At 33.9% G+C, this 24,870-nt stretch overlaps 1 protein-coding gene across 1 annotated transcript in view; it reads right to left on the bottom strand.

Moving 5' to 3' along the window:
• Positions 1-24,870, bottom strand: part of LOC128233385 (uncharacterized) — a 35,528-nt gene that overhangs the window by 6,440 nt on the left and 4,218 nt on the right. Inside the window, exons 3-6 of the mRNA XM_052947039.1 lie at positions 20,728-21,021; positions 11,551-11,652; positions 5,921-6,043; positions 5,574-5,600 (exon numbers count right to left, since the gene is read on the bottom strand). Coding sequence (XP_052802999.1) covers positions 5,574-5,600; positions 5,921-6,043; positions 11,551-11,652; positions 20,728-21,021 — 546 coding nt within the window. The remainder of the gene's footprint in view (positions 1-5,573; positions 5,601-5,920; positions 6,044-11,550; positions 11,653-20,727; positions 21,022-24,870) is intronic.

Here is a 24,870-nt window from a genome sequence, read left to right as displayed (position 1 = left end):
GAAAAAAAATGGAATGGTTTAGGGTCATAGCAAAAATGCAGGGTAGGTTGGAAAGTTGAAACAGACATATTTGTTTAATTTTTAAGCAATTAGAACATTTTGAATTCTTTTGTTTGTAATTAAGTATAGAAAGTCAGTGCCTATAAAAGAGACATTGAATGAATAATTTTTAAATGTAAGTATAACAGGTACAAAAGAAGGGTAACATGACCAAATTGCAAAAAGACATAGCGATATAAATACAGATCTTCTATATAAATGAATATTTTGTCCCTTTTCAAGGTAGATGTTGAAAACAGTACATTATTAAATATATGTACACATAAAAAATGAATTTAAAAGTTAGTGGGAATGAAACGTTGCAAAGGGATAGTAATATGTACAAAGCAACTGGTCAACATCAGTGTTCAAGATAGACAAAAGCGTGAATGAGAAGTCTTATAATACTAACAAATGTCTCTGATTTTAGCAATATGTTTTGTAAATAATCTGTAGAACAGCGATCTTTTTTTAAATTTTTTTTTGGAATTGCAGAACATTTTAAGAGAACAATACGATGATACATAATCATTATCGTGTGTTTTTTCAATAAATGGGTGATTCTGTAATGTCTTACATGGTGATTGTGAACAGAATTGTAAGATAAATTGACACTGAACAATTCTGTATTAAATGACATAATGGTAGAACCCAACAGTGGCAGAAATGGAGATATGCTTAATCAGTTCAAGTACTTTAAAGTAAAATAAATACAACATTAAATAAAAAAGCAAGAAATTATTTGAGATATACTCTAAACATTACTATGGTGTTGTCATGTACTCAAATTAAAGGTTTTGATAAAAACTTTTCAATGTATCTTGCAGGATAAGTGGAATATAAGAGGTCAGAGAAGGTTATTATTATGGAATGTCATAAAAATAGAAAATATTAAAAGTGAGTTTGAAAAGATATATGGAAATCACTATCATTATATGTAATGTATGCTATTTGTACAAACATTGTGGTTGCATGATTTGGAAATATAATTTGTAGTTTGTGAGTTTGAAATGAAAACAAGCAATGGAATTGTTGATTATGGACAAGGATAGTTATTATGACTGTGTAAGAGTTACATTATTAGATCCCGGGACGCAGAGTGATATGGTATGATATGTTAGCTTGTTTGAATGCAACATTTGTAATTAAAGGTTACATTTAAAGGGTAACATGACACAGAATTGCACAATGATATAACATGACAAATACAGGTAAGGGTGATGTTGGTATTTTAAGAAACCTATTGTTAACATAGTGCAGAAGTTTTGTTGAAAGGTACACTATTATACAAATATTAGATCCCATAAAGAGTGTTTATATAATGTTAACTTGATGCAGTGTCAGCCAAGACGTTGAGGCAGGTTGTTCCATTAAAACAAGTGACAAGTTTTCCATTTTCAAACTTTCCTCTGGCGTTTATAGGGAGGAGCTAGTAAGGTAGAAGTGAAGTGCAGGATCTTCACCGATTGCTTTCAGTTCAGGCATTGTGACGAGGAGTTAAGTTCAGGTTGAAACAGTTTCCGCATTTTATACCCACTGTTGCGTTTGATAACAGACTCAGCTGTGCAATAGTACGCCACTTTTGTAAGGGACTGACCCTTACATAGATGACATTTGTCAAGGTCCATTTTCTTGTTGCGACACTCTAAAAAGATATGAAAGAAAATTGTTGTATATCATGATAAGTGAATGTAGCACTGAAGATTTGATAACAAGATACATGAGGAACATAACAACTCTAAACATGCAACTGAGGTGAAGTTGTTAGGTATTAGGGTTGATATCATAATACGCTTTATTAGTGATTTGAATTGCCAGGCCATTTGCAATTTGATCTCAATTGTGAATCAGGTTATGCAAATCAAAGATCGATGCATGAATCGCGAAATAATAAGTATGATTTTTAGTATTTATATACAAGTAATGATATCATTCATTAATTTAGCTATTGAGTCAAGTGATTTTATGAGGGTTTGTTTATAGGTGATGCATTTTGTGCAAAATAAAATCTAAATAATGATGTAAAAAAAGAATAAATTGTGAAATAATGTAAAAAATGTAGAATTTAAAAATTACATTATTTGAATTTGTGAATAATTATAAATACAATTAATTATTAATTTAAAATGCATCGAAACATCCGTATTTTTTGGTTTTATTAAGGGTTGAATGTTAATCCTAAAAGCAATGATATTGGAAATTGTAGTTAGAAACTTACCAAAGGATTTACCTAGCTTTACCTATCGATGGCACCATTTAAAAAAGCCGAACCTACATTTTTTGCTATTTCGGGGTTTTCATCTTTTTACATATTTTAGTTTGCCGCCTTTTCTAAAAAAACACCGGACTTAACAGCCAATAGAAATTGAGTTTACTGGTCAGAAGAAGTTGCAGAAAAACCCGAACCTACATGTCATTGTATATGACATTTTATATTGTTTTTTGTATCTCCTGAAAAAGTACAAAAAAGTAAGTTCGACATTTTTAAATGGTGCCATCGCTATGTTACATAACAACACAAAATGCAGAAGATTTTGGATTTTCTGTTTATGATAAATGCTGGCTATTGTTCTGAAATCATAAAGTTAACAGAACACTAAGAAGGAGAACAAACCTGGTTTTGTATTGCACTGATATTCATGATAAAGTAATGCCCATTACTTGGAACTCCTTAGGCCTGGCACCAATACTGTTAGTGCTGTCTTCTGCAAAGTCTTCATCTTCAAGATGAAGCTCCATCTGTTCAAGATGTGACGACGCTTGTGGTAGAAACTAAAATGTAGGATGATAAATATAAATATACATTTCATTTAGACAATCGATTTGAAGAATTATAATAAAATGTGCTTTGTGACCTTTGAGCTGTTGTTTAACTGTAATATTAATTTTAAGATGTGGCTAACTGTTAAGCATAGTTTATGAATTATAATATGATGGCTGTCAAGCATTTCCTATTGTCCATGGAATGTATATTGATGGAAATGCAAGACAGTTTTGAAGGATTGAAGTGCAAACTGTATAAATAGTTTGGAATATGAACTCATTGCCTTTTTCTGTGTGACAGAGGAAAGCATATATGTTACAAACATTTACACTTGATGCTGATCATGTGTTCTATGCATTTGAAATAGTGAAGTTTTTTAAACAATATGAGGATTTTTTTCCAGTTGATTTTACAGCCGTAAATATGAATATGTATATGAGTTTCCCAGTGTAAATGTTAGAGATAGCAGGAGATTGTATAAAGAAGTTAATTGAGTTTGGTTTAAAGTAGAATGTGAAGAAGGAAAAAAGAGTTGTGATAACTGGTCTCAGACCTTGATCTTAGCAGACTTCTTAGTGGATAAAGTCTGCATATCCTTCCATCGATAAGTGTCTTCTAATAAAACAAATGACAGGGCATGAAAACTGTCGCAGGCAATACAACAAAAGGTAAAAACATACTCACATGCAAAATATATTCCAAAATTGCTACCAGGTCAGTATAAGGTTAAATTGTTTTCAACCTCAACTGTCCTAAATTCGGATACTGATATAAGAACACCTACATAGTTGCGATTCGGCAATTATTTCTATCAGCGAGTTGGATGTTACCATTTGTTTTATGTATTGCCCTAGGTTACCATCGTTAAAACCCCCTGATACACATTATGCTATGATTCGTTGTGTACCAAAGGCAATTTGGCTAAGAAAATCTCGTTATCAGGAATAATTAATGAAGCTTCATTGGTTCCGCAAAGTGCCAAATACTTGACGGTTGAAAACCAGGTCCGCCTTCTCATTACAATAATATTAGGCAGTAGTCAAGACCACACGGCCACGGAGGTTACTGACACTGTTAAGATATTGAACAATATTCGAGTGTAACATGCGAATTCATTGGAAGAAGAGTTGTCTCACCTGCCTCATGCATATTCATTAAAACGAGATTTTTGTCAGTCAATTGTCCCACAGTATGTATGAAGTGTAACGAAAAAAGTAGTGTGGTTGCCCCACGATGCAGGTTGCATGCTTTCTCATTTGTTTAAATTGATGAAACAAACGAGACTGTGTTAAAAACACAAATTCTGAATGTGATAAGGAATTGCCTACCTAGGTTTTTTGGAGTTTGGGTTTTAAAATATCACTTTTGTTGATGGAAATGTATTGAAGCTGTTCATTTTATGAAACTTTATATTCTAAAAAATATGCAAGATGTTTGGAGACAATTGGTTAAAAAATAAGTTAGTTACAAGCTTTATCAAAACACAACGGTCCAGATGAGGGTCTAAAAGCTGCACTCTCACAGGTTCAACTTTTTTTTGTCTTGGAACGAGCCAATTCATGCGAAAATGCACTGAAACCAGTGATATAAGACTGCTGACAATTTTTTATAATTAACTTCAAAAATTGATGTTTTATGCATTTTTCTTAAACGGTTAGTAACGCTTTTAAAAACAACAAAACATGAATTTTTGATCGGAAATATCAAAATCTGCGACCTGATCTTTCGTGAGCAGTCTTTTATCACTTGTTTGCAGATATTTTTGCAAAAAATTGCTAATTCCAAGACAAAAAAAAATGAAAAAACGGTAAATCTGTGAGAGTGTGAGTACAGTTTTAACATGTCAACCTTTAATTAGAATATTAGTATTTTTTGGAAAAAATAATCTTTTAATTTTTGTTTGATATTTAGAGTTTTGTTATAGATGATCATGTTCCAAATAATCTTGGTCTTGAAATATTTGTTTTGACTAATTGAACAAGGGGAGTGGCCATCGGGTGGGTCACGTTAATGCAACTGCAGCCTGTGTGATGAACGTAGCCATGTACTGGAGCAGAATGCGTTTTTGATAATATAGTAGGATCAATGGCTTCTTCACAATATATTTCTACTTACCTTCTGTGGATGTTGACTTCGATATCCCTAGTCTCATGATCTAGACCCTTACATCTGATCCGGGTCAATAACGTTCATTGAGATAAATAGACTGGTTCCCCGATCTTCTAACATTATTGTTAAGATACATTGTGCACATTCGTGATTTGTTTATTTATGTAAAAATAATTTAATATAAACAGAAAAGTACGATCAACGACTGTGTATTGATGACAATTTCCTTTTTAAATGTTATTTCAACAAAAATCTCTGATTTTAAAATGCGTTAATTTTTACAGCTTCACATATTAGTAGATAACAAATCTTAATATTCTATTGCAAACTCGAACAAGAACCAGTCTAGTGACGAACTGATACGGAAATATCTGAGAGCTGACGGTAAGAAACGGCGTATGTGTGATCAAGACGATTAAAACGCCGCTTGCGCAATCCCATTGCACCAGAGATAGTTTAAACACAACCAATATATGCGCTTGTGCTGATGCACCCGCGCAATAATATATATATACATTCTTTAATGACATGTTTTAAAGTGAACACTTTCCTCGAGAACAAAGCAATAAATTTTATGCAAAAAAACAACAACAATTTTTTTTCTTAAAAAGAAGAAAATGAAGCTCTAAAGCAATGATTTATTTGCAAAAGTAAGCCATACCTGCTTCACAACAGTCGTTTTTGCAAACTGTAAAGGAAGAAAGATAATAATTAAGTTTCTATATTTTTTCCTAATAATTTTATAACAATTGGGCTAAATGCAAAACGGCAATATGGTTTAACCATCACATATTCTTTTGTTATATAATTTTATATATTTATATGTTGTTATATATTCAATGTAATTAAATGCAACATGGGCAACACAGCTCAAATCAAATTTGAGATAGAATTATGGGAAAAGGTTTGAATAAAATAAATAGAGTCCAAGATAATAGTTATGTAATAGGCATGAATAACTTTAATAGAGACTTTTTTTACAAAATTTAACAAAGATGACTCACATACCTTGGTAGTCAAAGAAGCATACTGCAATAACGCTGTACGCATAACTGACAACTACCCAAACAATCATGTAACGAGGGGCTTGCTTCCCCAAGTAATTTATTAGCAATTTCTTTGCTTTAGGACCTGGAAATAGGCATATTCAACACTATACAATGATATGTTTTAAAATGACAATGGGGTGGGCTTTAAGTCTATCAGGGCTTGTGCTCAAAACCGAATTGGGCTGAATATTACAAGACAAGGGGAGTTTGAAATGGCGAGTCATCTGAGGAATCAGCCCATCATCAGGCCATGACCATCAGCATAAGCATTTGAGGTGTCAGCCTTTCTGTCTTACCCAATTACATTCGGAGTATTATGCCCTAGGATAATCATTATGCCAAACTTAGGATGAGTCCATCTCATAAAAATATTCTTTAACATCTGACCTCCTCAGCCATTTTTAACGAAAACAACCTCGGACGTATGTATACAACCTCGTATGGACGGTTAACAATGTCAGAAATCAGTACACTTTAACTATGCTGCAAGTAGATCAAGTAGAAATTTCAATTTAGCAGTTAAACTTAATGACAAAACTCTTGGGGATCTTAATTATGTTTGCAATAATCAACTTCACTGGCAATAAATTTAAACTTAGATCTACAAAATTAATATAAGCTAAAGTACTACATTTAATTAATGAGATTATTAAATTCAAATTTTGCGAACTACTTCTACTGATGTTACGGCCTACATCTGAAATTGTTTTCTATGAAAATGCCCGGAGATTTCCGAATTCTGTGTTGAATTTATCACAATGATAGAAACAGTGAATTTATATAATTTATTGTACAAATGACTCATTTTCAGTATAAAAATAGTGTCTTAAATGCATTTAAAATTGTAAATGATTGTTAAAATTTTATTTTGGTTCATACAATACAGTCTACATAAAAGTTTATTTTTACCTCAACTATCATTATTCTAAATTATTATGATTTTACTACTTTTTATCAATAATGTTAGACCTATGTTAATATACACAACATTTTTGTTAAATTATTAATGGTGCACGTTGACATATTATACTTAGCTTTAATGAAATGTTCTGTACAAGTATACAATAATGAATGGAATACAAAATTATAAATATATATTTCTCTTTTTGCCCTGAATTATGTGAAAACATGAAAAAGTAAGACTACCTTTTCTTAAAGGACAAATGATACAATAGTGATCAAAACAAATTTCAAATATCTGGTTTAAAGGGTTACATTAATACTTTATTACAACCGTATCTGTCTTCAAATTTTAATTCACATTTTAGCATTTAAATTAGCATTTAAATTAAGTATGAAGCAGCCATTTTCCTGACAAGATGATGGCCTTGAATCTGATACACATCCAAACCAAGCTGAATACGCTCAATGGAGATTGCTGAGTAGCTAGGAAAGCTGCAAACAAGAGCGCTGGACCCAACCTTGCTTAAAATGTAGCTCACGTTTGAGCCGGTACAAAGATGTTTATGTTTACATTAATTTGTACATGTCAAGGCCATCATCTGAGCGCTTGTCCGGGAAATGGCTGCTTTATACGAAATTCTAAAGTGATTTTAAATTTGAACACTGATACGGTAGTTCCTCAAATCGTACGTTTGTCTTTTTGTGGTATTTCGTAATAGAACTGTATCACCTATCTTCAGAAGCATATAACCACCAAAATGTCTCTGTCTGAAGTGCTGTTTACACGGGGACACATTGAAGATTTGAATTTACTGTACGGTTTCCGACTGCAGAAAAAGATGAGAATTAGGGACGTGGAATAAGGGGAGTGACACTCAAGTGATCTGTTCGTATTCACACGCCACGCTAACACTCCACTTCATCAAGTGACCAATACACTATATATACATGTATGTTTACATGATCATATCGGATTATGTGTTTGACTATGGTGATGTTAACATAAAACAATGCGGAAATTACACCTCGGGTGAAAAACAACTGAAATAATGTAGGGGAAATGGATGAAAATAACGATAATGATAATAATAATAATAAAAATAATAATAATCCAACTGAATGTAGGCTGGAAAAAAACAACATATCAATTCCTTGACCAGGTTCTGAAATGGCCTAGCGGCGTCAAGTTAGCGGGTTGGCGGCCTAGCTGCCTCATGTCAATAGCGGCCTAAAATTGATTCCTATTCCAAAGCGTTTTATATGCGTTCTTTTCTAAAACAATGATAATTTAAATGTTTCTTATTTATTTATCATTCAACATTCTTTAGCGAATATCAGCATTTCCCCCTTTTTCTGGGCTGCTGGATTGAGTTTTGGGGAATTTTAGACCGCAAACTTCACGCCGCTAGGCCGTTGGACTGCTTGATCGACTTTTTGCGGGAAAAAAATCGCTCCAGCGTAATGTATTTTGCATAGAAAAACAATTATTTTAGCATTGTTTTAAAAGAAAACTCATATAAAAATGTTTGAAGTAAAAATTTGCTGGACGTTCAAGACCATAACAAAGCTAAACCAATATATGAATGGCCCATCCTTTTGAAAATTTGATTTTTAATAGATGACCAAGTGCACGTTATTGAAGTACATGTACTTCAATGGATTTTACAGGTGTCTTAAATATTGTCTGGGAAGGAGTATGTCCCTTATTTGTTCCAAATATCTGATAGAATTCATCTTTTCTACTTGTCATGTACTTTTATCACTCACACTCATTCAATTCGTATTCACAACCAATCCTCGAGGGCTGTTCAAGTGGCCTCGCCGAGCACTCACAAATGTCACACTCACACAAAACACTTGAGTCTCACTCACACCTGTGAATACGGATATATACCTTTCACTCGAAAATATCTCGACCGTTATGTGATCACAGAGGATTAACTAATTGAGTGTGAGTGAGAGTGATTGTTCTGAATTCGGCCCATTGACTCCTTTTTTCATGGTACATTAAAAATGGATTGAAAACAACTGGACTCGACCGTGAAATCTGGTAAGTTTGAGTTACATACCGTCTTTATTCTTGTATATCAAAATCATTACATATATTCAGATGTGTTGTATATCTCAATGTATGTACCCAAAATGATATTATTGCATAAAATGTGTGTTTTCGGCCATTATCGTGGTTTGTTAAAACGCAAAAACCCGGGCGTTATCAGTAGAAAACGTACATTATTCAGTATATTCACGTGCCGTTAATGACCGGCTGTTTGTTTTACATAAGCGCTTTCAGGGCCCGCATCATAACAACGGCAGCTGAGCGACCTGGTTTCAGACCCACAGTGGGTCCGCGATGCAAACTTTTGCACAAAACATATTTAACTTACATATTTTCTTCTAAATTGTCATTTCCTGGCAAGCTGAGGTGACTTACTAGACAGTACTTTCTGCAGTTGTTTTGACTTTTTATTTGCTTTAAATTTAGTTTACAACCTTAAACTCTTCACAACTTTAGTTATTTCTGTCGATTTTATTCAGAACAAACGACTTAAATTGACATGATTCCCTGAAGATGCTGTCCTTTTTATCAAGAACATTTTAACTTTTTGTTCGGTTTAAATTACAAAACATACGAATGTTAAATTAGGAATACATCAGTAATTAATCGATTACCCGATAGCTATTGTGTGTAAATAATCCAAGTAATCCAGTAAATTTCTAAAACAACAACACTTTCCAATCGACTGAACACTGAACAAAATGGCGTCGAAACAATGCAACTGTCGAGTTATGTTGCGGCCCTTATCGAGCTTAATGTAAAACTTTTTCAATGACATCACTCGTGACGTCACACACGTACCTATTATGAAGGTTCCTGTATGAAAATTCTGAGCCAATTCTGTACAGAATCTGTACCAAGTCTGGGCAGATTGAAGACAGAATTCCTGTTTTCTGTACAGAACAGACACAGACACAGAATCTGACGCAGAATCTGCCTAGAAAAATAATCATTTTCTGGGCAGAATAATACTGAACCAGGTTTTTATTTCTGTGCAGATTTATGTATCAGACAGATTTTTTGTCCTTTGTATTTTTAAGAGACAGAATTTTAGTTCTTTGAAAAAAGATGAGGCAGAAAAATGAGACAGAATTTTAAAATGGACTTAGAAAATTTAAGAGACAGAATTTGAACTTAAATAGTTATTGAAATTTGCTGCTAGAGTTAGGTTATCAAGTCATTTCCAAAAGTAATTATATCTTATGTTTGACCAAATAAGAACAACATTTTTTTCTCAGAAAACAGCAAATTATCAATAATACCGAATCGGCATACATTTTTCTTTGATGTAAATAGGTCTTTCATTTTTGTCTTAATAACTTTTATGTTAAAATGGTGTGATTAGAATTTTTCTTTATTATTATTATTATTTTTATTATTTTTTTTCATAATTGTTTTTAATTATTATTATTTCTGTAATAATTTTTTTTATTATTATTATCATTGTTATTATATGTTCATGATTAGTTTAAGAAAACACAAAAGAAAACACCCATTTTTTAACATATTGATGTTAATTGTTCTTCCTTGACCATTATTCACTTTGCTACAGTAAAACATGAACATTAATTCAGTTTTGTATTCTTTAGAGATAACAAGTATTTCATCAGCATGCTATGTTAGTTTATTGACTAAGACATTTCTCACAGTACACATTGCCTGGGCTTATCAGCTAATCTAAGGTCAAGTAGAAAATATTTGAGTATTCAGAGAATCAGGGCTCTTAGTAGCCAATAAGTTCAGTGGATTTCAAATGTTCAGGCGGTTTTCTTGATGTAAACACAGCCATGGAGTTTTGATGATTCTTATTGTTTTGCTGGATATAATCAGGATCCCTCATGGTTTGAAGGTGAACATTTCTTTCAAAATGTGTCTTATTATATGTTATTCATGGTATCTTGTTTGTTACAATATGAGTCTTTTAAAAAGTTATAGACAAGTAAAATAATGCTATTTCCCTCACAGTTCACAACACATGGTCTTTCAGATTGTATTTTTAAACATAGTTATAATACTACAATGTATGTCAGGAGAGGACAGTTTTTAAATTGGGTTTATCATTAAGCCCTATGTGTACATGCATCACATTGAATAATAAAATGAAAGTATTAAAATAACTTTATATCAGCTCCAGACACAGTTAGGACACATCTGACAGTGAACATGTAACAATTAATCCTGATTTTGATCTTATGGCCAGTAGCTTTCATATTGATAAATTAAGGGCAAAAACTACAGATCCGATTTGACCCATACTCGACCATGGTCGATATCATGCATATGGCAATATACAGGGTGTCAGTATTTCAATAAGATTGGTTGAAAATGTGGATGCTAGAGAGGTAGCAAACTAATAGTGGACAACCGACAACTGACAAAAGGTAATTGAAAAAGCTTACCTTTGACCACTTTGTGGTCATCACGGTAGCTAAATCTGGCTACCCCGAGTTCCAAATTAAAATTGTTTAAAACTTAGAAACAATGGACTTTTAATAGTTTGGCTTTGTTTAAAGAAGACTAGGAAGGAAATGCTGTTACACTGATCTATTCCAACTGGATTCAATTTGTAACAAGTACATTGTACTACTTAATGCTCATAAAATAATATAAAATATGATCATATTTACCAGCTTGTTTTACGAATGAAGTCGAGATTATCAATGCAAAAATAGAGGAAAAGGAGAGGGCTGGCCACAGAATTCTATGCCAATCACAATCACATTTACACTCTGAAATGGAAAAAACAACAACACACATTTCAAATACGTAAAACAATATTCCATTTTGTCACTTTTATTGGTGAAGGGCAGTTGTAAAGGTAACTTCTGAATTATCTGCAAAAAATTAATAACCAGTAATAGAGCCAAAGCAAATTAATGCTTCATTTCACAGTATAAACCACACACTTTTTCATTAAATGCAAAAACTATAAAAACAATGTTCAATGTTGCATCAGATAATACAGAAACATGTTATTTAGAGAGTTTTCTTTGTTTTCGTCTACACTCTAACTCCCATATTGGTACAGTAACACATATAATGGGTGTAGCCATTCTGTAACTACATGTATCATGTGGATAAATTACAACGCTATTAACGTATACCACAGAAAGAAACCTTTTGAATATTGTCCTTGACAACATGGAAAAAACAGTTGCTGAAACATTTCTATAAAATGAATACCCTAATTGCCATTTGCTTAAAATAAAAAGACCAAACTAATTTTATTTCATTTTGATGGACAGGCATCGTAAAAATTGAAGCAGGCGTTAGCAGTAAAACATTTTCAAATTATTTTTATTTAAAAAGAGGAGTGGGCATTCAGGCGAAATAATGTTATCTTAGAAAATTAGTGTATATAATGGTAATCATGTATGATTGTAACATTCTTCACCCTTATATGTGTAAGTAAACTATCACTCTTTTGAATTTGTCACAGGCATAATGTTAATAATTTATATTTACGATATAATGGAGTTATGAACAAGTGACTTTCGTGCAAAAATTCATCATGGTCTTACAAAAATTCTTGAAATTTCCTGAGAATCTCATGATTCCTGGAGTATGTATCCTGGTATTCCAGGCATACCAGGATCTCTTGGTTAACTACAGACAAAGACCACAACAATTCCAGGATACTCGAGGACTTTTCTTTGAGCAAATAAGATTACCAGGAATTTATCAGGAAACACCAGGAATTCTACATTCAAACTATCCTGAAAGTAAGGAATTAGCAGGAATTGAGAATGTACATTCTCAAAAGTTCAGTAACAAAACGAAGTTCCTGGTTTATGCTGGTAGCTAAGGAGACCTTCAAAAGTTAAATCCTGACTTTCCTGCAACATACATGTAGCTGTTTTTTATTGTACTATTCTTATATAAAATAAATATTTATATTAATAGTAGAAAGATATAAATTTATACCAATTAACATTTATATACCAATGAACAGAAAGTAAACTGTCAGCTTAAAAGTTTATTATTGCTACATGTTCAAAAATTATTTCCCTCATCATGAGTCCAGGTGTTTCACATCCTAGGCTTATCAGCCCATTGCAGGTCAGGCAGAAAGCTTCGTGCAACGAATAATCTAAGCCAATCAGCATCAGCTAAACATTCATTCCTGTAGGAAATTCAAATGAATGGGGAAGAAAATAAGCATGGTGGTTTCTGAAACTAGATGTTGGTGTATACCAGGGAATGCGGGGGACATAAACTGTTTTTACCGGCAGTTTGTCCCCGCAGGCCGGGAGTTTTACCTGGGATTGGTTGGACTAAAAGTCAAAGTCCCCGCTATTTCCTAAAGGGGGAGGGGGCATGGTTACAAGTGACTGTTGCATAAGAGGAACACTTTTGGCCCACTCATAACTCAAAGATTACGATTTGAATCAAAATAACATGAACATATTTTTTTATTAATTTAAGCATAACAGATACTAAGTATGTATCTATCATTCGAGGTGTCATGATTTTTTCCACATACCTGAATTTTTTTCATGATGTCATCCGAGATTGAGATAATCACTAGGACGTGGTGTTGATCTCACTAAGCACTAAGGGGGGGGGGGGTTAGAAAAACTGGGGTATGAATAAAATTAGTTATCATTTCATATCTGCGACATTAAGTCATTTTTCTACAAAATTTGGATTTAGCTTTTTTGTGAAGATTTCACGAGATTCGTTTTAAAGCTAGATCTAGGCATATTTTACTGAACATTATTGTGGAGCAAAATTGTGCACTTGGTCTTCTCAAGCCAATCATAACAGCCGGAATTTTAAATTATTTAGAATGAAATCATAACATTGAAGACTAATAATGTCTATAAAGATTCAACAGTCTGAAATTGACAATTTTTTTAAATTGTATAGTTTTATTCTCTTCAATTTGTTGCTTTAATTTGAAACCATGTAAATGATATTTATTTGATTTGATTTAAACATTTTTATGAAATCATTTTTCCACCAAAATTAAATAAAAATCCTGAAAAAACACTATTTATGCTATCAAAATGTTTAATAGAATATGTTAAACTAGTTTATACTGTAAGAATAAATATGATTTATTTGGTTTCAGATTTTTGAATAACTTACATGGTGTTAATGTAGTTTTATTATGTTCAATATTTTCAATCTTAATTATAATTCAATGAGGACTAATAATGTTTCATTGGTGCAAATATACAACAAGTTTTTCTCAACTCTGGGCATTTTTAGAATAAACACAGGATACCTTGTTGTGATAAATACCAGCCGTCTCTTATCTAATTACTGAGAAAACTGACCAGTAAGAGGTCAAGGCAAGAAGTTTAAAGATTAACTGTGTGCGCCAAAATCAACTGACTTCAACTTTGTTTTGTGATGTATAAGTGACTAGATTATTAAGATTGTGCTTTTATTTATACTGGAATATCAAGTATTTTAATGTTGACATGCAAGCCTACATTTTGTAGCTGTGAAAAGGAGTTATAATAGAATTTACAGTGAATTTCATCATTGGTAGGTTTAAAGATACATGTACATTTTAGACAGTGAGTCATTGTTTCTGCTGTGTCCATTCAATCTTTAGAATATATGTAAATGTATCTAGAATGAATTATACTGTAAATTATTTATCAAATAATACTTGGTTTATTGTATTGATTGACCTTTTAAGAAACTGTGAGTGACATAAACTTAGAATTAATAAATATAAAATGCTGCTACATTTGTTTTTATTTAAAGATAATTAAGGCTGTGGATTGTTGTGTTTTCAATTTTTGTGCATGTATTTATACTTTTTTTAAGAAAGAAAAAAACATGATGTGAGACCTGTCAAGCTTCCACTGCCAACAGCCAAGGTGAAATAAAAACAGTCAAGAATCTCAAAAGGTTAACAAAAAAAGAAGTGTTTCCTGCATTGTGACCTACAGAGGTTTGTGAAAATAAGTTTGTAAAATCTTAATATCAGGAAATAAAAATTGTTTACTTGGTCAGACATCAGAAAATGGTAATTGCTTTTTTTAACTGATTTTTGATGTCCAAGACATGTTTTAGGATGCTTTAAAAAGTTGATGTTATATAAGTAAAGTTTCATTTATGCTCCTTGTTCATTTGATAATTCTCTTCAGCTGTAAGGAGGCCAGTTGAATGTGAAGTACTATCTGAAGCCTGTCCTGGATCCTACCTTACCAAAATGGACATACAGTATGGTATTTAACTTTATTGTCAGCTTTACCTTATTATAAAATAGTTCAGTGTTTTAGCATTTTAACTTAGTAAAACTTAAACTTACTAATACATAGAGTTATTATATAAATAGTGTACCTTACATAAATGTGTCCCTTCTTTGTATGTACATGTATGAAGTCAGTCAAACCGTATACCCCACTCCCCCCCCCACCCCCCACCCCCACCAACATACACACACTCTCTTCCCAGTCTAGTTAGTGTTTGTTTCCATGTTTGTTTGCATTTTATATTTTATTCCAGATTTCATCACAGAGAAATACAGTGTTCCAATAGATCCAGGGAATGGACGATATCTGAGAGCTTTGAAACCCATCAAGAGTGGTGAAAATGTCATATTGAAGACATGCTGGTTGTGCACCTGAGGTTTGATTGCAGATGTCGCAAGTAAGAGCAGTGTTGGGCCCTTGAAATACTGACATTTTGAACCTGTGTCACCCTTTTTTGTGGGGCTTGTGAGAGCATTTCTAATTATAATTCGTTATATTTGTATTTGTTTTAAAAGAGACAAATAAAATTTAGAACAATACAAGATTTGCATTGTTTTATATTCCAGATTAATTTGTATTTTTTTTCCCTTAAAAAAAACCTACCAGCATTTTCCACACTGACTGTGATGGCCTCTACATCCAACTTCCACTTGGAAGATCCACGTCTTCCACCCCCTCTCTCTACATGCATTTACCAAGTCTTGGTATTCTCCACTCTTCAGCTCGTATGCCTCCTCACGTCTCTCTTCCGAGGGTACTGTTACCTCTAACAATACAACCAGCTTTGGAGACCTGGGCCAAATAACTATTTCTGGCCGAGGGGTGGCCACTTCCTCGGAGGATTTTAACTTTTTCCCAGGTCAACCAACATATCCCAGTTCTGAGACTCTTGTATGCCCCAACACATGGTTGTTTTTGGCCTGTTCTCCCCTTCTCTCACAAAGCTGATAAACTGGCGGCTTGTCTGTTTCAGAGGTCTCTCTTCCCTCCTCTCATTTTCGAAAGTGTTTGCCATTTCTCTTAGAACCTAGTAGTGGCGCCATGTATACCAGCATCGCGCCAAGGCTGTTGGGCAAGAAGATAATATATGCCACAGCGAGCCTCACAAAGCGAGCAGGTAGGGTCTTGTGATAACTTTCTCTGCTTCAAATTGGGTGGAGTGGGCAACATATCATACACGGATCTTAGTAGGAAACTCAGTTGAAGAGGCTCATACCTCCACAGCTCCTGCCATGTGATCTTTCTCTCGGGTACATTCCACTTTGTCCAATTTCCCGGAGGTCTAAGTTGAACCGCCTTTGCTGACAGTGCCTCCTCTTCTGCTCTTCAAACTTCTCCCTGAACCATTGTTCTCTTCTCAACATTATCAGATTTCTCCCAACGCTGCTTATGGCTGGTTCCCAAACCTTCTCTACCTTTGTTTGTTGTGCCAACAATGTCCTGGTGTTTGAGACTGCTTTCAGCCTGTTCTCTAAGCTGCACTATACCTTCTTTCTCTGCTTCACTTGAGCATCTACACCTCTTCCTCAGGGTCCACAATTCTGCTCTGATGTCCTTTATTTCGCACAGTTTCCTGTTCGGAACTAGCGGCGTTTTGGAGAGGCTGGGTTTCTTTTCTTGTCCAAATCTCACTGTACACAGTCGATAAAGACAATAGGTGCTATAAACGTTTACAAGTCAATTACTGGATACATACAGAGTACTATGTTCCTGTTGGGTAATTTACTCAATATATTTCATAAAGCCGTTGCCAAACAAATATCAATTAAGCTTAGTTTGAACGTTCAAAAACGCTTGGGAGGAATTTAAAACGGTTGTACAAGGCACATAGTCTTTTTAAAAGGTAATCGGAATACAAGTGTCGCTGTAATATGAAGCCAAAGATGAAAAGCAGGAATTATTTCAAGGACATATGTTACCTTCGCAATATTTATTCCATTCAAGGAAATATGATCGTTTGGTTGACAGGTTGTTTTTACCACAATCATTGATAGGTATCACTGAAGCTCCTACATGCCAAGCTTTATGCCAAGCTTTTCAGTTATCAACTCAGAAGGCTGGACAATGAACCAGTGATACCAAACCAACAGACCACACATGATCTCTTGTTTTTTTCTGCAATAAACCTTTCCAATATTCATTTAGGCCACACCAAATTGATATTTCGTTCCGCGGATTTACCGCTCCTATTTTTTGTGCGCCCGCACCTCCATTTTGATCGCCAAGTAGATTATTTTCAGTTGATAATTTATTAAAAGGCTAAAAATAATCAAGTATATTTTTTCTACGCTAGTTTTCGTGTTTTTGTAAAGGGAAGTTACCGATGCGTACTGTTTTATACTGTATATCGATCGGTTTAGCATGGGGTTTCAATAAATTCAATCAAAATGGCGGCTTCCGGTATAAACAATGTGGCTCGAAGTTTGGAAATTAAATCTTATTTTTGACAATAAATATGTTTTGAGCATGCTTGAAGTCATTGCTGATCGTCTCATGCACTAAAGGATCATTATTTAAAGCAATCATTATGCAATAAAGTATGGGTATCTAAGACTGGTAGCGACTATATTGCGTAATTAGTGACTCGTTTTGAATGGAAATCGGAATGATCAACTTAGTACTTTTTTTATTCAAGTCATAATACAAGGGACCAACATTTTACCTCGTTACGACGATGCTGAAAATGGCAGGTCAACTAAACTGGAACATGAGGCATTGTTTGGTCCAAAGTGATGTATCAAGCTCATTTTTTTTATCAAATTCTGACAAAACAACAGTTTTGAACAAATATCTTTTCACAAATAGCGATATAAACACTGGTCTGGATATACCTCAACATAGGTAAGCCAAAGTTTATCACCTTATATTTTGTTTTTATTTGCAGCATAATCCGAGATTGTAATGCACTTGTCAACTGTAACCACTGCCCTGCCCACCCCTCGCCCTTATTTCAGGGGTATACTGGGGACAGCAGAGGCAATGGGCTGTGTTTTTACCTTTCAGGTGGCCCCGCAGTGTCTAGTGAATGTGGTTTTGTCTTCATATTGAAAATAGTCGGGAATGGGCCTCACATAGGCATTCGGGGTTGTGGGGCCATTTGGCAGGGATTTTACCAGCAGTGTGTCCCTGCAAGTCGGGTATTTTACCCGGGTTTTGAGAGACCGGAAGTCAAAGTCCCCGCTATTCCGGACTCAGGGGGGGGGGGGGGCATTTACAATTGGCTGGTGCATAAAAACATCTAAATAACCAAAAAGGTACTCTGAAAAATACCCTTGTTCTTTTTGTTTTAATAAGCACATGTCATTGCATTTCCTGTGATAATAAAAACAAAATTTAGTCTGTTATATGGAGTCTGATGTTTGATGATGCCTGTGTAAGTGATCATTTTTTACAAATCCAAAATCAATCCTAAGTTATGTCTAAATACAGTTGCATATGATGTTTAACTGATTCATGTAGATTTATATAAGTCGTTTCAAACTTTTTACTAAAAGCACGGTTATTTATTATCATGAATGATCGTCATATTAAAGTACGGTTTAATTATATAAGAAATTAGATTTATCCATATAATGTTTGTACTAAACACGGATGAATAAATAGTATGTATTCCGACATTTTCCCAATCTCCATTAGAGGTTCAGTTCAAGATGGCATTAAAATGGGTTTAAGGGCAATTTTTTTGAACAATCTTTTATTTATGTTAAATAAAAGGGAAAATATATTTTTCGCTCTCGCTCGCTTCGGTTTTTATGAAAAAACTGACATTTTTTTTTTTTTTTTTTTCGATCGCTCGCTCCAATTTTTTTTGCCAAAAATCCGAGGAACTAAACATTAATTTGGTGTGGCCTTAACAGCTTCTAGACATTATCCCACATACTACTCTGCTGATGGTAGAGAAAGTACCGGTAGTAGGACGTGGGGCGTTTTAGGAAACTAGGAAATAGTAAGAGGACTTTACCTCGTTTAATAACAAGCCATACTATCAAAAACTGTTGTTAAATGTCCTTTTTCGACATCATCCATTTCTATCATATTAATAAAAGATTCATTCTCAAAAAGTTTTGTTCTGAGATTTCTATATTATTCCTAAATATTACTAATAATACAATTATGCGCATTTATTCAAAAAGTTTCGGTTGCATTATACACATGAATAAATATTCAAAACACCAAAATGTCTGAATGCAATTCGTCTAATTTTCTTGCAGTTTCATAAAAGGAAGCCTAAACTTGTGTATTCTCACCAAATATTATCCGAATTCGTCAAAAAGTAATGAAGTTGGATCTTTTGAAAGTTTAGTTTAAAACTTCATTTTTTTTTAATAATAGTTTTTGTGTGTGTTTTTTATACGGTATATTAGGAGGAGAACAAGCTCAAACATGGTTATGTGTAAAAAGAATCAACTTTATGTTTTAGAAAATATTTAGGTATGTTGATCAGTTAATCAGTTAATGATGGGCGTACAACCTGATTGTATTTATTTTCATAATAAATGATGGCAATGTACATGATGCTGTTCAGTTAACACTATCATCAAGCGCTATCATCAAGAGGACCGCCAAGTGTCCCCTACCGGTTTAAAGCCTTTAACAAATCCTACCAAAAAATCAGAGTTGTTAAGTTACCCAAGCCCTTGTGACAGTGAACTAATGGCATTTACAGTAAACTTTATCCATCAAAATGCAACAGTTTTAGCCTTAAAACCTACCAGATCACCCATGTCTACTTTTGACGTATTGCCGTCTATCCACATACTGAGTTACATTAACCTAGCTTGGATACTTTTTGAGTTATCACAGGACTGAGAATTTTTTCCGTCAACAGCTATATTTTGGATAAGTCAAGGGCTTTAACTCTGCATAACTTTGTCCGACGAAAAAAATAAACTAATGTGCATAATCTCCATTTTACCCTTCATCCACATACTAAGCTTCATGAACCAGGTTTGATACTTTTTGAGTTACCACAGGACGAAATTGGCTATATCTTTAATAAGTAAAGGACCATAACTCTTCATCACATTGTCTGACGAAAAAACAAAAACTAACGTGAATAATCTCCATAGTGTCCTCTATCCACACACTAAGTTTCATTAACCTAGCTTGGATGCTTTTTTTAGTTATGCCAGGACTGATAATTATTTTCCTTTAACAGCTATATTTTCAGCTATAAGTCAAGGGCCATAACTCTGCATAACTTTGTCCGACGAAATAATAAACTAATGTGCATAATCTCCATTTTAACCTCTATCCACATGAACCTAGGTTTGATACTTTTTGAGTTATCACAGGACCTAATTGACTATATATTTTGTCAAAGACCATAACTCTACCTGACGAAAAAATAAACTAATGTGCATTATCTTCTTATTGCCCTCTTTCCACATACTAAGTTTCATTAACCAAGCTTTGATACTTTTCGAGTTATCGCAGGACCGAGATTTTTGTGGACGGACGGACGGAAGGACGTACGGACGGGGGGTAAACCTTAGGTCCCCTCTGGTGAAACCGATAGGGGACTAACAAGCTAAAACATTCAGACCCTGTACTAATATATACTGTATATATTTGTTTCCTAGGACATACCAGGTGGTTTGGTGACTGTCAGTTTTTCTGTAAAGCTGTCTGTAGTTGGTGTTGTGATGCTACACATGTATGTTCCATCATCACTATTTTCAATTGAAGTAATGATGAGGTTCTTTGTGTCCTTGGACCGAGACCATCTAGAAGTAGTTGTAGCTGTGTTAAAGGTTGTCTTTCCCTCAGAGATATATACTTTACTTGAGCCATCATCCCAGCGTGGATTTGAGAATCCTCCAGTAATGTTACAAATTATTATGGCAGTATCACCCAATGCAACCTTCACATTTTTGTCAATATCTGCAATAAAAACAAGATATATTTGTAAAACATTAAGCCCTTTCCTCAGAGCAGCCTTGTAGGAAACATTTAGACTGCATTAAGAAACAACTTTACAAGAGGCCCTTTATCACTCACCTGAGAATAAATGTGATTGATTTTTTATAAGAAGCATTATGATAGCTATTTGAATGTACTGAAATGTTTCCCATATGATAATTATATGAAGGGTCACCGTTGTCAATGCGAGTTGAAAAGCTCTATCTTTTTTCCTATAAATTTAAAACAATAGTTACAAACTTAAAAATTTGATGGATGTAGGTACGATATCATTAACTTAAGGAACAAAAAAATAACAAAAATACTATTATAAATAAAATTAAAGGTAATCATTTTGCATAATTATCTTGTATCACAAGATGAATGCTATCATTTAATTGATGTTGTTTTGTGCATTGAATGCTACGTAAAACAATGGTGTTTTATGTATGCCAACGTGAAGGACTAGAGTAAAGTTATGTTGAAAAAGTAGTGAGGACGTGGTCAAATCAAGACTTAGTAAGAACTTGATAAGAACGTATTAACGGCATAGATGTATTGACAGCGTAACTGAAACCTAGTAGGAACTTGATTGAAATAGTGCAAGCGTGATATTAGACGGGAAATATTGAATGGCGTTCTCATCGCGATGTCTGGTACGTTTGTGCCATGTTCGTGAATACCTCGTTCGGTTGTTAATATGTTCTTTTGATGCTTAAAACGTCTTAGGCACGTTTGTATCAGGTTCTTACCACGTCCGCTCAGGTTATGAACAGTGATCATGTATAAGTACGGAGTTCAACTCCCCTATAACTTCATTTTATACCAATACTAGATATGAATGAAAAATAGGCCAGTTAAGCATAGAACACGGTTATTTAATCTCGATCACATTTAATAATGAATTTAAGTCATAATTAAGTAATGAGTACGTGATAAGCACTTGATAAGCGGCTGGTGCAATCTTCCTGGTCGTAATAAGAACGTACAAAGAACGCATTGGACGTGGTGTGCACGTATAAAGAACGCATTGGACATAATGCGCGCGTGAAGATCCATGCAATTAGAACGTATTTGGAACGCAGTGAATGCCTGGCAGGGACGTAGTTAGGACGTAAGTAAAGACTTGAGTAAAGCATTTTTTAAGAATTTGACCCCGTCCTCGAAATTACCAAAATGTCATCTAGTGTGATGGGGGTATTAAGTTTTTCCTTCAAAGTTGCGCTTTCTTTGTATGAAGATTCACATTTTTTTAATAAGACTTAAACAAGCTTAAAAGCTTTGGGGTTTTTAGCTTCGTTAAGACTGTGTCTTTTTCATTTTGTTACAGATTGCCTCAAAGAAAGGCTTCATCTTTCCTTTGAATGGTTTGTCTTTTCTGAAATTAAGTCAGCTATGTATTTCTTTAGAAGACAAAGCTTTTCAAACAGCTAACCTAAAGCTTTTGGAGAAAAGATTACGGGAAATTTTGTTAAAAAGATTTGTACTATTTTAGCTAGTTATTATAAATAACTTACTCAGTTTAATTGAAAATAAACATAAGATATGTGTCTTATTTTCAGAAAAGCATGTGTCTTAAAATCTGCTTGTTTAATATCGTTTTCATTTTTAATGTCTTTAAAAATGTGTCCAATTCTTAAGGTCCAGTATTCAAATCGGTATTTCTAGTCTACCCAAAGAATGGCTTAAGTGAGTCCATTCATTTGAGTGGTCAATAAGATATACAGGCTTATGTTGTCACTTTTATCAAATAACTTTTAAATCCGACCATGAATGAGAATGAAATAGACCGGACAAAACGGAACGGATTTTCAGCCGGCCTAAAAGACGGATGTGACTTTGCGTGAGACCTTGTAGCCCCCACTTCACTTTATGGTATGATTAAATTTCGTATTTTTTATCCTTATTTTACCTGGCCACATAAAAATAAAGTTTCTATGCTCTAGTAAGAGCCTTAAAATTTGTGAAAAAAATAGGAAATTCAATGAAAAAGTAGGGCTTTTTAACGATATTTGAGGGCTGCTGGATTGCCTGTGACAAAACTGTATAACATATTACAGGCGTGTGCTGATCTAGAAACTCATCATGTACAATCAATACTGGAAAAGCCGCAATTTGCAATTGGGCGATCAGAAATTGTAGCCAATTTATTTCTAGTATGAGTTAGGAAAACGTAGCAGCCTTAAGTAAATGGGCAAAAACCAATTATCCACTTTATGTTACAGTGACCTTGACCTCACAGCCTCAAAAGCAATCCCAAGCCTAAGCTCTTCACATAAGCTACCCACACACCAATTTACATTACTTTCCATCAATTTAAACTTAAGTTACCGTAAATGGGCGGAAACCATTCTTCCATTCTTACTAACAGTGACCTTGACCTTCACTTGGACCCCTTTAAAAGCAACAATATTCATTATTATCCATCAATTCTAACTTAAGTTGGGCGGAAACCATTTTTTCGATTTTTAGTAACAGTGACCTTGATTTTGACCTGTCCCACTTCAAAACCAATCCCAAGATAGCTCTTCACATAAAATACAACAACCAACTTTCACTACTATCAAATAATTATTATAAAATATATTGTGAAGAAATCATTTTCCATTTTTAATAACAGTGCGCTTGACCGTAAACTAGCCATCCTAAAAAGCAATCCCATACTAGCCCTAACGTAAACTACCTACACACCAACTTTCATCAGTTTTCATCAGTTCTCACTGAAGTTATTGGGCGGAAACTTTTTTTCTATTTTCAGACACAGTAACTTTGACCTTGTCCTCGCTCCGCTCAAAAGTAATCCCAAGCTAGCGCTCACATAAGCTACCTACACACCAACTGTTATTACTATCCATCAATTTCAACTTAAGTTATTGGGTGGAAGCCATGTTTCTTTTTTTAGTACCAGAGACCTTGAACGTGACCTGGCCCCCTTCAAAGGCAATCCCAAGCTAGCTTTCCACAAAGGTTACATACACACTAACTTTCATTACTATCCATCAACTCTTACTTAAAGATGCACTCTTACTACCAAATAAGGTTTACCTCAATTAATGATATTGTTTTAATATTCAAAAAAATGAATAAATGCCGGAAACAATGGTTCTCATGAAGGATTCCGAGTTAAATTTGAAAGAAATGAACATAAAACATGGTATTTCTACCTTATGAGACGATAGCAGATCACAGTTAATCTTTTAGAATTCACCAATCATTTAATATTTTTGCGTTTTCTGTTATTAAATTCATGGTTACAATCTTGTTATCAGGAATTAATATTTTCCATAAATGCATTCTTTAGTAAGTAGTTAAAGCTTTATCACTCAAAAATGATGTTATATTTGTGAATGTATTGATTTTGAATAAGAGTGTCACTTTAAGTAATTGGGCGGAAACCATTTTTCTATTTTTAGTAACATTGATCTTGACCTTAACCTGGCCCCCTCAAAAGCAATTCCAGGTTAGCTCTTTACATCCTACTCACCAACTTTCATAACTTTCAAATTATTCTTACTTACGTTAATGGGCGGATGCAATTTTTCTGTTTTTAGAAACAGTGACCTTGTAGAGCTGCAACGATTCACTTAAAGTTCCATTCGATTCGATTCGGACATCAGACATGTCAATTCAATTATTTTCGAATTGATTTTTATTTTAATTATCGCTGCTATTAAATATTAAGTTGTATATTTAAAGGACCCCCATTTATTTTATCACATTTTATTGTTTCCTTTATTTTAAATGGTCCGAGGATATATTTAGAAAATTAAGTCAGCTGCAAAATTACGCTAATAGAGGTCTAGAGGATCAGGTCAATGTTGTTAAGTAATA

This window comes from Mya arenaria, chromosome 5 (assembly GCF_026914265.1).
Source record: "Mya arenaria isolate MELC-2E11 chromosome 5, ASM2691426v1".
Classification (NCBI taxonomy): domain Eukaryota; kingdom Metazoa; phylum Mollusca; class Bivalvia; order Myida; family Myidae; genus Mya; species Mya arenaria.
The sequence above is the reverse complement of the archived record's forward strand: the minus strand, read 5'-3'. Positions and strand labels throughout refer to the sequence as shown.